Here is a 15003-nt window from a genome sequence, read left to right on the forward strand (position 1 = left end):
ACACTAATTAGAGATATTAAAGTTGATTTAGTAATTAAATTCAAACTCCTGTAAATATACTATGCATAGCTACTTTTGGATTACAGGGGATTTTGAATCCAGGGTGCCAAACACAATAGGAGGATTTCAAATCCAAGGGGTTTGGGGTTCCAAATCCATGCTACCAAACAGGCCCTAAGAAAATCTAACTTTCTATAAGAGTATATTTCTAATGATTAGAGATATTATGTGCACATTTTACTATACAGAAGCAATCACCAATAGGAAAGCTACCACAACTTCTGGTACTGTATCATCTTTCCAGCCAGCATGCCACTTGCGTAGTACATCTCTACCATTAAAGTAGTAAACCCCAGCATGAAAATCATCTGGCAAAAATTTCAGGCTGGTCTGCCCATCAAGTGGGCTGCACAATTAGAATCAATAGAAAACTGACAGTTTGACTCAATATACAAGTTGGGCCCACCTAGAGAGTGGATCAGCCTAATTTTCAAGAAAGGTGATTTTCATGGTGGGGCCTATCATTTTCATGGTAGTGATTTCCTAGACATGTTGCATGTTGGTGGGAAAGATGATTGTTGTGGTACAATTGCCTATAAGAGATTAAGTTATCAATACAATATTCATTTTTCAAAGTATAATTTAACAAACATACATACATACAAAATTATGTACCCATAAATGTATGTACGCAACATACATACATATAATCATTGAATGTATACATCTATGTATGTACATACATGTATGTATGTATGTACGTTCATACGTACACCCTTACCTTTATCTTCCTTCCTAGAATTAACTGTATCTCACCTAGGCCTTTCATTTAGAGTACCGATGATAAGAAATCTTTCTTTACAACCTATATGTACTGTCCTTATTTGTTTCTAAGTTGTGGCCAATGTAAAATAAATAAAGAAATAAAATAATTTAAAATAAAAACACTTATATGTTGGTGTTTTGTGTGCCCTGAGAAACCAATTTGACTCAATTAATTGTTGAATGGATAAAATGTTGGGCAATTATAAGGCCATCCATGCTTTATGGCACAGAATGTTGGGCAGTTAAGGAACAACGTGTTCATGGGATTAGTGTAGCTGAAATGAGAATGTTAAGATGGATGACTAGAAAGACGAAGAAGGATAGAATTAGAAATGAATGCATTCCAGAGAACTTAGAGAAAGAACCAATAGTTAATAAGATGAGGGAAGTAAACTTAGATGGTTTTGGTCATGTGCAGCAGAGAGTAGGAACTATGCTAATTAGGAGTTAGTACAAGTTGAAGGCTTTGAAAGGTCAAAGTGGAAGGCCCAAAAGGATGTGGGTGGAGATGGTAAGAAAAAATGACCCATGGTTTGACTGAAGTTATGGCGCCTAATACAGTGGAATGGCAGAACAAGATTCATGTAGCCCACCCAATTAATTGGGATGAGGCTTAGATGATGATGATGATGATTGTTGAAGGGAACAAGGTCTTAAGTGACCCACTATGATGATGATGATGATGATTGTTGAATGGAACAAGGTCATAAGTGACTTACTTTTGTAAGTGATTTGATATTAATTGTCATTGGAAACTTGGGACGAGTTAATGGGTTATACTAATTCCCATGAAATCTTTTTTGTGCCTTGGGGAAAGAATGGAATGGACATGATGGCCTAGATGGCTGATTGGAGAGTTACTGTTCCATATTATTGAGTACCTGAAATATTCAACAGGTTTACACAACCAGGGATTAGTTTATGGTCATCCTGTGTGATATGATGAACTAATGACGAGTCAGGATGGATTAATCTCCACCATTGGGCATTTAATTTCCATTGCATCATTGGGCATTAATATCTTCTGTTGTATGAACTGATGGCCAGTCAGAATAGGAATAGCGTCGATTCATTGCATCAAAATCTCATGGCCTAAAGGTATGATCTGAACCATTCAAACTAGGGTTTAGAAATTTGTTTATATCTAAATGGCATTGATTCTAAACTATTAAAAGCTAAGTTTTGAAAAGTTCTCTCGAAAATCACAACATTATCTTCATCGGAATATATACGTGGAAGAATACTTGTGTACTCCAGGTTTTCCTCTTGTGGTAAAGGTTTATAGCTAGGGAAAGTGTGCTAACTGGAAAGGGCATTTATGATCTTAAACAATCACTGCATGCATGTTTGATAGGATAAGCAGCAAAATGTTGAGGATTGGCCTTTACAGAATGTTCAGCATGCATGTACACACACACACCCATAAATGATGCCTGTGTGTGTATGCTTCTGTGCATGTGCCTGTGTGCATACATGTACATACATGCATACATACAGACATACATTCATACATGTGTGTAGTGAAAATGGTAGAGGAACTATGGCTTCTTGTGTAATTGACCACACACTAGTAATGACTATTTACAGAGGTGAAAACATGTGAGAGGTCGAGGAACTTTTTAGGAAGGCTTTCATTAAGGTACTTATCCTTCTAAGGTACAAACGTTTAAAGGTCAAAATATACCAAACATTTAAGTACATTGATAACTGGTTGGATCAGATATGGAAGTTAATAGCAAAAGATCATCAATTTCTCAGTAAAGTGAAACCATTGAATTCATGTTTTGGAAGGTTAGTCACTAAAGAACATTGATTTCTATGAAAGACCAATCCATTTCAATCAGTCTATAAGTCCTTTTGGGAAAGGTGATGTTGTATCCGACTATTGGACTTGTGGATCTTGAGGTCTGCTTTCAGACAAATTAGGAAAGGCCTCAACTTGACAACAGATATACTCCTGGTTTTTGCACTCTCATGACGGAGGTAACATAGAAGGCAAAGTGCAAGTAACCTAGAAGAGTAAATAGCAAGTTGTGAGCATGATCCATTGTGAAAGCATGATGGCAGGATAAACAGTGGATGGTTCAGGGGGGGATGTTATGGCTTAGAACTCATCTCGCCATCTGTATCTCAAAAAAAAAAAAAAAAGGTTAGGGAAAGGAAATCATACAAAGGTGAGCGAAGTGTTAGACAACTTAAAGATAGTTGTGTTAAGGAAAAATGGAGTACTTACAAAGCACGAAAACAAGAGAAGTGACTTCATATGGCAAAGGTGGCAGATGAGGATGCAAGTGATTAAGAGAATCCCATTGAGAATAGGTTTTGACCAACAAGTATAAATAATGATATAATCAAACAACAAGTTAAACCAAGAGCTATAGTGCAGAGATCAACATTTTATGTCTAATGCCAATGCCATGGCATTGTACTTGTCCCTGTGCTCCTATGATAGATTTGTAATTTTCATGGAAGAACATAAAGATCAGAAACACATTGAGCAGCTTACTGTTTTGTGCCAGATGGCAAAGAGCAAGCTCAATATGGCGTCGAGAAGAAGAAGGGGTAGTAGAACAATTAGCAATCATCCAAGTAAGTGCGCCATCCTCGATAAGAAATGACCTCCCTTTCTTGTGTCCTGAAATAATAAGACAAAACATTTAACTCTGTCAAAAGGGTTGTCTAGAAATGCACCGTAATAGCACATAAAATATGGAAAAAAGTTTATATTATAACTTCTAATAAAGATCCTGTTGACATCAAGATATTTTAATCCAGTTTTTTGTTATTTCTAATGTTTGTAGTATATAAATTGAGTGGAAGTGGCTTGATAGTACAAACAATATTCAAATGTATGAGGAAGCTCTGAGTCCATTGCTTATCATGACCATATCACATGTAACCATGAAGATAATATATCCCATTCTGAACAAAGAATTTAGAGGACAAATAATGTGATAGAATTTAGAGGACAAATAATGTGATAGAACCTTGCTTGATTCCTCGTGATTCACATTTTGCAAAGTTCGCCATCCCTCTAGCAATTTGTGCTATGACGTCGAGGTGCCCACATCCAACCATTCCCAAGAGTGCCTTGGTGCCACCATCTTCTTTCAACATAACATGTAACTTTTCTGTCAAATATCACAAATTTTCGCATCAGCAAAATATATTTCAATTTCATGTCCTTTCTCAACTACAAATTGCTCCTAGAACGCCTAGAAGTCAAAAGTTATTTGTACAATCTTGCGCTCACCCCTGAATAAGTTACGAAGAATGAATTATTTATTAAGGGACACGGTAATACAAAATCACAGGGATGGACGGTAAAAGCACTGGACCTATTTACAGATATGTATGCCAGCGTCGTATTTTGGAATGATACATCACCAACACTATAGTCACACCATTGTATAGAAAAAAAAAAAAAAATGAGCCTGTTTACAGATAGGTATGATAGTGTTGATCGACAATTATTAAGACTATCATACTTCATTGTCAGAAAACAATTATATGTAGGAAACTACATGTAATTGTGCGCATGTTATCCATGAACTCTATGGAACACTATATGTTTCTCTCATGGTAATATCTATGTGTTAGTCTTTTAAGCTAAAACTTAACTTGTTGACCTAAAACTTTTTATCCTTCGCTCTCTTTCTTCGTTCTCTTCCCCTTCAACCTCTCCACTTTCTACTCAGTATCAAAATATTTTTGTTGGGCTGATCATCGCCTACGATAGTGGGGCCCATTGTTGACATCGTTTGACCATATGGGTAACTCGGCATTTTATGCTAGGTAGTCCTCTGAAGGGAATATATATATATATATATACACACACACACACACATATATATATATATGGGATCTGGAAGAGCTTAATTTAGAATATTTACGATGATTTTTTTCTTGAATTTTTTGGTAAGTTGTTGGGGGTATTTCACGCAAAATAGAAAATGTCAAGAAACGGTCCATATTTCAATTTTTCTGTTGTAATGTTTTCCTGAGGATTTATGCTGAGTTTCTTCACATGTATCTGGCTAGGTCAATTGTTTTCCAACTACAAAAACAAGTTTCATGTGATTTGGATGAGATTTAAGTGAGCTATGAAGTTTTTTTATGGAATTGTTTTGTCATACAAGCAAAAATAAGCATGTTTTGAGGATTGTTTTGAATTATTGCTCTACTTCGGTGACCACATACAGTAAAGTGTGATGAATGATGGCTATTTGGGTAATTTGAGAATGTTTGTATTTAGTTGATATGAGCTTCTTCCACCATTGGCCGCATAGGGGTAATTGCAATTTTCCGTAATTTTTTGTGGGTTGTTTTCAACGGTGATTAGTGGCAGAGGCATTTTAGTAGTTTGAAGGTGTCCTTTGTGTTCTCCTTCTGCGCTTTGAGTCATCACAGTAGGTGTATCTAATGCAGGGGCATTTTCAAATCGGGCTCGAGTGGGATAGCTTGTGGACTGCGGGGACACACTTGGGGTGGGCGGCCGTTGTGAGGCGGGTGGCTCGTGTGAGGTGGTACCCATGTGATGTGGGGTCCATGAGGGGGGTTCAGCCGAGGTCCTAACCGATGTGATGTGGGGCCTGGGCTATGAGATAAAGAGATTAATTCACCATCCTCTATCAGTTCGAGCTTTTAGAGCAAGAGGTTAATTGTCCTGCATCCAAGTGGTATTAGAGTAGGAGATCTCATGTTCAAGACTCCTCATCGAGGGTGATTAATGCGGGGGCATTTTCATACCGAGCGTGAGTGGGATAGCCTATGGGATGCAGGGACACACTCGAGGTTGGCAGCCTTTGTGAGGCGGGTGACTCATGTAAGGTGGTACCCATGTGAGGTAGGGCCCACGAGGGGGGTTTAGCCGAGGTCCAAACCCATGCGATGTGGGGCATGGGCTATGAGATAAAGGGATTAATTCGCCATGCTCTATCAGTTCGAGCTTTTAGAGCAAGCGGTAATTGTCTGGCATTAGTATCTATACCAAATGAAGGTGAAGTATTCTAGGTGTGGCACAATGCAAAACTGTTTAACGCAATGCTCGACCCAACCTAACAAGGAGGAATTTTGCAGGCTCTAGAGCTTTCCTTTTCCATTCATTGTTTCTTCCTTTATTTGGCCTTTGTTATCAGTTGTAGGGGTAGTTCACTCACATGTTGTGAAGTGATGCACAGGTCTTCATATGCCTTTGTGGGTGTAGTCCCCATCTCAACTATTGTGAGTATAGTTCACTCACCTATTGTGCCATGTTACATGTATGTGTCTGAGAGGATTTTGCATGTAAATGGCAGTTTGGTGGCTCAATGGTTGTTGAGTTTGCGATAGACAACAAAAGCACAATCTACAAGCAAGCAGCAATTGAAGATCTTGCTTGTATCCCACCATGTTGTTTCTGATTTGTGGGGGGGGGGGGGGTCTAGTGGCCCATGTTGATCATCATCATCTTCTTCATATGTGTTCCAAGCTAAGCATGATCGATATCCAATACGCTAGCTTGAAGGATAGCATAGGAAAATATATGCAATTGTATGTGTGTTATCCATGTACTCCCGTGGAGCACTATATTCTCTCATGTTAATGTGTGTTTTAGACTTTTGGGCTAATACTCAACTCATTGCCCTAAAACATTTTCACCTTCTCTTTCTCTTCCTTTGTTCTCTTCCCCTTCAATCTCTCCACTTTATACTAGATAAAGTAATATCTTCTATGCCTTAGACGTGTTTTTGACCTATTTAAGATCAAGAAAGATCTCATTTCAAATGATACCCACACAACTATCTACAAGTCTGCAAATGTGAGATTAGAAATTATATAATTTATCAAACATATTTAAGAACATGAAAGATCTCATTGCAAATGATACCCACACATTTATCTAGAAGTCTACAAATGTGAGACTAAAAATTATATTACTTATCAGGCCAAAGGGCTGCTAGATCCCATCTAACTAGTGTTTCAGTAAAAACAAAGGATTCTCTAACTAATTGAAATATCATACATGACCATGTATTATAGTAAACCATACAATGACAGCTATATATGATGAACATGATAACTTAAATACAAAATTTGGCATGATTACTATACCCAACAAATTAATCCCAAAAGCATTGTATATGAGATGCACCCCAAGAGAGCTCAAGACAACCAATATTCATCTCCAATGTTAAATTGATTTTAGAACAGAAAATGATAAATGAAGGTATGTGCAAGGGAACAGCAGAATGTAACTCGAATCTTGTCAGGTGTATGAACTTGATACCAAAACTGATCAACATCATCTAGATTTTACCATTTCCACATAAATTTGCAATTGCTCCAGCCACCATCCGAAGAGTTTGAGGATCATCTGTTTTGGATGCTACATTTGCTAATAGTCGTGCACCTCCTTTGCTCATTATTAAGCCTTGATTCATCTCTGTGGGCATACACAACAATATCTTAGTCTTTACAATAGAAAATTAACTACCATTAGTTCTAACTAAACGAGTTTATGTAAGTTTTGACAGTTAAGCTTTGAGAAAGATGAAGGCAAGAAAGGCACAAGGCCAAATGGTATACCAATTGAGTTAAGAAGTGCATGGGAGATATTGGTTTATTCTGGCCGATGAAGTTGTTCAATAAGATTGTAAGATCAAAGAAAATGTCAACAAATAGAGGAAAGTATCATGATACCTATTTACAAGGATAAAGGAGGCATACAGGCTTGCACTAACTATATGTGTATTTTACCATCTCTTAAAATTCCACTGAAAATAACACCATTTGCCCCATGTTTCCCTGCATTTCCAGTTATCGACGATATTATTGGAGATATCAATATTGTTTCTGTATCCCCAACTATCAAAACTTGTAGTGATATCGATACTTTGAACACTGGTTGTTAGAAAAGAAAAGAGTCTCAAGAAGATATATTGACATTATTAAGGATATGTACAAGGGAGTATTAAAAAAGAGGATATGAGGACTACTAGTGGATAGATAAGTGAGATTCTAATTGTTGTAGGGTTAAACAAGGGATCGGCATTGAACCCAATACCTTCTTGCATCAGTTATGGACAAGTTAACGAGGCATTAACATAAAAAGAAACCATGGTTCATGTTGTTAGTAGATGATATAGTTTTGATTTACGAAACAAGGGAGGGAGTAAACGCAAAGCTAGAACTATGGAGGGGTGTTTTAGAATCTAAAGGTTCCAAAATGTTGAACTACAATGGAGCGTATGGAATGCAATTTTAGAAACAATAGAAATGGAAACAAGGAAGTTAAGATTGCTTACCAAAAAGTACCCCAAAATGGTCATTCTTTATATATCTTGGGTCGACAATTCATGCGAACGAATAGGTTGAGAAGCATATTGTTGTTAACAATGGAAATTTCTCTAAGTCTAGTCCTAAGGGTTAGTGGGGAACAACTTCCACACAACTAAGGTTTGGTGGAGAATGGTTCTAGCCTAGCATGAGACCTCATTTCCCACTTTGCGCTAGCAATCAGAAGTCAGCACAAACCCTTCTTACCACATTCTTCAGTAGCAAAGAGATAAGTTCGATCCATGCCCAATGCCAAGATCAGCACAAGGCCACTTTGCACTTTCATGCTCAACCAAGGGTTAACGCCATATGACTTCATGTAGTCTTTAAGAAGACTCCAAGTTCAGTCCGCGCTCCATCAAGGGAAATAACCACCCCCATCTCCTATAAACATCCCCTTGGATCCTCTTTGAGCACACTAATGCCTAAATTCTTATGTTCATACCATTTTGAGCTCATGATCTATTGAAGGCAAGCTCACATCTCCCTTCTCATGTCAAGCATCGAGACAAGGTGAAAACAGAGGAATCTAAGGACTCATTACTTACTCAATGGAGTCTAAAGACTCATTCTTATGAATAGTGGCTCCACACCAACTTTCTAAACAGCAATGGATCCACACTGTCTACCATTCTAGCAGTTGCTCAACCACCACTACTATGATTCTAGCAATGGCTTTAAAACAAGCTTTTCGTATTTCCAACAGTGGCTTTGCACTAACAGTTTGAGGCCCTTACAACGGTTCCGTGCTAACTATTCAAGACCTTGATAATTGGTCCACGTTGACCATAAAAGGTGCTCATTGCCCAGTTGGCCACACGTTGACTGTGTTTTGCCTCCTTGATGTTGTGGCATTGTGAACTCATATCAACCTAGTCACACCCCATGTAGTGCTTCCCAGTGGTTACATGCTGACTCACTATTTTCTACAACAGAGCAGCTACAACCATCTCTATCCAAGGTTTCTGAAATGTCTCAGGGCAGGGCAAACATGCTACTAAATTTTCTGGAGCCATGTAGTACATAAACGCTAAGGCTGTTAAGTTCCTTGAAGTGTCAAGACACCTAGCCTGATCAATGATCTGGACACTTCGAAGATGAAGGACATGGATTAGGTGATGCAGGACACATGATTTAATGCTAACATGCAACGTGGGAATTATGAAAGAGTCCATAAAGTAATTCAATTAACAAAAGAAGCTAACACACTAAGTAATTAAGAGTAAACAATAGGAAATAAAATCTAATTTAACCTAAATCACATGCCCGCATGCTAAGAAACAATATAAATCAATTAAAACTAGGCTTGTGGAAGAATAGAACTTCCAATTTAACATAGGCACATTCCACACTCAAAGGACAGATTTGTAGGTTTTATTATTAGGATTAGGAAGAGGAAAATCTGAAATTTGAAAAATTAGGGTTCATGGGAGTTAGGGATTTTAGAATTAGGAATTTTAGAAATTGGGAAAAAGAGGAAATTGAATATCTGGGATTTAGAATGTTGTAATGGAAGGGAAAGTGGAAGACAAGAGAAAAAGAAGAAGAATACCTTTCGAATAAGAGAAAGATGAAGGATGCACCTTGGGGAATCCACCACCAAACAAGCTTCTACCCTTCCGTAATTTAATTGGAAGGGAGGGTTTCTCAAAAAACCCTAGAAAATAAGAAGGAAATTTCCTTCACACAAGAGAGCTTCTCTCTTCTTCTTTTTTTTTTCTTCTCAAATATCCACTGGCATTGGAAATCCACCCCTCGTGCTTTTATAATTAAAAATCCAGCATAATTACAACTATGCCACTCACTTAAGTGCAGTGGCCCATCATCCAAAATAAGAAAACTAAAATATTTGTTATCAACCTCAACCATCAAATAACTCTTAAAAATAACAAAATAAATAAAATAAATAAATAAATAAAACATAAAGAAAGTAAGATCAGAATCCAAAGGGCCCATATCTAAAAGATTTGGTAGCCCAATGGCCTGATCAACAAGATCCAACGGTCGGATCAACACGAAATAGAAATCATATGACTAAAATGATCTCCTAAGTAGCCCACATGCATCATCCCAAAGTGGGGTCTTCCTTATGCACGTCCAATGCATGTGGGGTCTTCAAAATGGCCCGGCGGGCCCCATCTGGAACTCGTCTCGCATCCACAAAGAAAGTTGCGCTGATGTGGGTGGTCGTCTCCGTTTCTAGTACACCCGAGTGGCCCTCTGATGTCCCCATCATTAGGACTTTATGCATTATTTGCATTATGCTACTCTGTACCATGTATATTAGCTTTATTTGGTTTTTACATTTAATCAAGGGGTTTTCCCTAGGGAATGCAATTGAGGGCTCGTGTCGAATTACGACCTGGAATGTATTTTATTCCTCAAAATTAACAAAAGCCTTTTGCCAGGGAAATTTCAAACTCTCTCTAACATTATAATCAAAGCATATCAAAATTTAGACAATTTTTATGAATAATTGTTCATAGAATTAGAGATGGGTGGATTAAGTGGAGATGTGCCTACGTAGTTTTATGTGATCGCCTAATACAAATCAAACTGCAAGGGAGATTTTATAGGACAACCATAAGACCAGCCTTTGTTTGTCGGACAAAATGTTGGGCAATCAAACATGTTCATAGGATGAGTAAAACTAAAATGAGGATGTTGAGATGGATGATAAAAAGATGAAGGATAGAATTAGAAATGAACACATTTGAGAGAATTAGATGGTTTGGCTAGTGCAATGGAGACCACGAACTACATGGTTTGAAGTTAGTTGGTCCAAGTTGAAGGCTCTAAAAGGGCAAGGGGAGAGCCTAAAAGGGCAAGGGTTTAGGTAGCAAGAAAAGATTTGACAATCTATTGTTTAATTGAGGAATCGGTCCTAAATAGAGTGGAATGGCAAAATACCAAGGTGTTCTGTATCCATTACGATACAACCATAAAGGCCGATACATATTAGTAACGGTCGTGACTGTTATGCGTATGAGAGTGAAATTGGGTAATTGGTTTTTTTGGACCATAGTAGCCATTACGGGGACCGAATGGCCATTATGGAGTATAACGACCATTACCCCTGTTATAGTAACAAAAAAAAAAAAACAACTTTTTTCCTATTTAAATTCATTTTTCTCCTCTCTTTTTTTTTTTACTTTTCTCATTCCAATAACTTTCCTAGATCATTCTACAGTAGATTTCGACCACTTTTACTATAGTTTTTAAGATTAAAACCATAGATTGAAGCGATTTAGGCGAATAGAAGCTCTGATGGCCATTTTTTTCAAATATTTGAAAAAAAAAAGTAGTATTTATGCCTTTTTTGGATTTCCAGTTCTAATGCTTGATTTGTAAACATTAGAAACATACAAGCTTGTTCATAATTCACCAGATGGTCAGATACAACATTCTCACCAAAGAGTGGACTGTTAAGCTAACATAAACATGTTCAAAACAAACCTGAATACAATTTCGAATATTTATAGATATTTTTCAGAATTTTTCAAGTAAAAATTTATTTTCAACTGTTACTGTAAGACCTGAGGCACCGACATCTGGTTCGTACACTGGATAGCCGTTGACTGTAGGTCCATTGGCCTCGAGAATATTTTGACTTGATCAAAATGTTGTTCTGTTATCGAGCCGCAAGCCGCATTTCAACCCGATGTCTGAATTTTAATATACGGACTTAAAATTAAACAATCTAAGAAATGACAATTATGTCCTTATTTTATTTGGCAGTAGGCCATCATCGAGTTTTCAAAATCCGTTAGGTCCAAAAGCCTAATTGTTGTGACCGTAGTTGAGTTACGGAATTATTGGCGGAAACAGCATGTCAATATGACACCCGGATTGTAAGTTATGAATAGATATGCACATATATATTTTGATAAAATAACTCAAATGACCTCGATTTTTTTAAATCCTTGGAATGTTTTATGTCAAATCACTTAAATAACATTTTTTATTGTTACCAACAGCTTAAACTTCTCAAAAATATCACAAAACACCTTCCAACCCTTCTTTTAGACAAAAGCCAATTTTAAGACCATTTTCAAGTCCATAAACAAAAAAACCCTCTTTCAACAACCCATTTCCAACACTCTCTTCTAGCTTAAGTTTGAAGTTGAGAAGAAGAAGAAGAAGAAACGGAAGCTGATTATTACAGGTGAGTGCATAGATTAGGAGCACACATATATGTGCATTAGATTACTTAAAAGCCCTATAGAAGAATAGATTTTTTTGATTTAGGGTTAGGTTATTGCTGGATTTTCTGATGTAGTTGGTTAGGTTATTGCTAGATTTTCCTTGAAAGCCCTATAGAAGACTAGATTTTCATTTAGTTGGTTAGGTTATTGCTGGATTTTCCTTAAAAGCCCTATAGAAGACTAGATTTTCATTTAGTTGGTTAGGTTATTGCTGGTTTTTCTGATTTAGTTGGTCAGGTTATTGCTGGATTTTCTGAAGGCTATTGCTGGATTTTCTGATTTAGTTGGTTAGGTTATTAATGGAAGATTGGATGATAGAGATGATTTAGTTTTGTTTAAATTCATACGTATTTCCCATCGGTTTCTCTCTTTGTCCCTTACAAAGTCCGCCCACTACCAGTTTGACAAAACGTTTGAAAGAGTTATCCTTCCTCCTTTTAATGTAGTTAACTCTTGAGAAAAAGCATGCTTGTGGCATGAAGTCTTATAGCGGAATGAATGTCGAATTGGATTTTGATTGGCTAAGTCATGTGCATATCATATGCATGGTTCATAGTTGTTGTATCATTGTAAGATTGAGAGTGAATGATTCATATCATGGTATGGTGATCACAGTGGGTTGTGTTGCGACACACGATGTGTCTATGATTAGTATGTGAACCATATAGATACAGGATGCATTACACGAGACTCATATGAGGAACTTAAATTCATAAGGAGACCAGATGAGGAAGGTCGTCCTATGCTTGCCTTCAAAAACATGATATATTGTGCTTGTGTGTGGACATATGCATACGGTAATTGTAAATGCAATGAAACATACTTTGTTATGACTTGAGTTGGACACCACACCAGAAATGTGTAATTCAACAGGACATGATTAGAGGGTCCCTGGGTAAAAGTCTCTAAACCCCGATTGGTACCATTGGGAGCAACCAATTCTTAGACCGGGTGGAAGAACAGAGCGCTGGAATGTCGAAATACCAAAGTAAGCAGCGACTTCCACCAACGCGTGTCGATTGGTTGAGAGGTTTGACCTGAGCTGCTATAGGCAAGCAAAGATAGGTTGTATGTGACGAGCTCGTAAATTGCCTACTATCGTTTTGTCAGGCGACTTATAACTTCTCGTTGTTAGGCGACTTATAACTTCTCGTTGTTAGGCAGATAGTGAGGTTCAACACAAGCGGGTTAAACTAGTTCGGCCAAAGAATTATGTAGTCCCACCTCTATAGTGGACCACGATGGAAAAGCCTATGCAAGTGAGTAGCAATCATATACGAGTCCCACCTCTGTTTCAGACCTTGGTGATCCAAATGGGAAATGTGAAAATTTTGGAACATGGAAAGTGGCATCATGCATCGTATCTTTCTTTTATTGTTATCGGCCCAGTATGCCTCTGCATGATATGAGCATGACATGAAACATGCATTTTCACTGCACACATGCACTCACTGGGCTTAATAGCTCAAGGTTTCCTTTCTATTTTTTTTCATAGGTAAGAGTAGGGAGCTGAAGGAGTAGAGATTACAGACTTCAGTTGTCCTTTTTGTCTTGTACATATCAGTATATATATATTTTTTTGTAGTACTCTGTATATGTAAATCAGGTATAGTAAATATGACATGGTTTATGTTTTGGTTTTGCCTTGATGTGCTCAGTTGTACACAGTAACACATGTTGAATATGATAAAATTTTGAGAAATGATACGTATGTGTCGTCTTTATACTTTCAGAAATCCTCCTTATGGAGCCCCGCTTATGGAACTTAGTATGCGATAATTGGAAGCCCCAAAATCAGAGTTCTATGGAGGTTGTCAACAAAAAATTTGGTGTATAGTAATCACGGATTACTGACACTAGATTTAGGGACGTAATAGAAGATGGTATCAGAGCATGATCTGGGAAATATCTACATAAATCATATATTGTATTTACTATACATTGTTACGTTAGAGTTGTTAGGTTCATGCTTTGCAAAGTAGAGGAGTTGTATGGTTATTTAGTATTGTGTATATTATGTAGGTTTAATTGTTCTATTTAGGCTAATTCGGTGTTTTGTCTATAGGATGCCACCTAAAAAGAATTTTGTTCGGACTCCTCTGGTGCAACCCAAGTCTAAGTCAAAATCTACGTCAAAATCCGTTCCAGACCCAGTTATACCTGTTCCTGCAGCACAACTTCAACAAATGCTGCAGACTATGTCAACTATAACGGCTAATCAAAAGCAGCGATTTAGTTATACTCCTGAGATGTCAGCGCAGGAGCGGGCCAGTGCTCTTTTTATGGATTTTAGACGTCTAGATCCACCTTGTTTTTCTGGCAAGCCAGACCCTATGGCGGCTGAGTAATGGAAGTCAGAATTAGAGAAATTCTTTCAAGTTATGGGTTGTACTTCCAAACAATGTGTTACCTTAGCGACGTATCAGTTGCAAGGCGAGGCAGAACAATGGTGGAAGTCAGTGGTTCATTCAGTAGATCCAAAATTTGTGTGGACATGGGAAGCATTTAAAGACTATTTCGATCGGAAGTTTTTCCCCGTAGCTATTCGTCGTCAGAAAGCACATGAATTTGATTCTTTGGTTCAGGGTGAGATGTATGTTGCTGACTATGAGGCTCGTTTTATAGAATTATCTCGTTTTGTTCTACATTTAGTAGC

General features: G+C 37.5%; 1 protein-coding gene across 4 annotated transcripts in view; it reads right to left on the reverse strand.

Moving 5' to 3' along the window:
- Nucleotides 1–15003, reverse strand: part of LOC131230990 (kinesin-like protein KIN-UA) — an 89358-nt gene that overhangs the window by 10964 nt on the left and 63391 nt on the right. For all 4 annotated transcript variants that reach the window (XM_058227035.1, XM_058227034.1, XM_058227033.1 and 1 more), the window contains 3 exons: nt 7124–7249; nt 3813–3956; nt 3332–3460 (listed from right to left, as the gene is read on the reverse strand). In XM_058227035.1, coding sequence (XP_058083018.1) covers nt 3332–3460; nt 3813–3956; nt 7124–7249 — 399 coding nt within the window. The remainder of the gene's footprint in view (nt 1–3331; nt 3461–3812; nt 3957–7123; nt 7250–15003) is intronic.

The sequence above is a fragment of the Magnolia sinica genome, chromosome 17 (assembly GCF_029962835.1).
Source record: "Magnolia sinica isolate HGM2019 chromosome 17, MsV1, whole genome shotgun sequence".
NCBI lineage: Eukaryota > Viridiplantae > Streptophyta > Magnoliopsida > Magnoliales > Magnoliaceae > Magnolia > Magnolia sinica.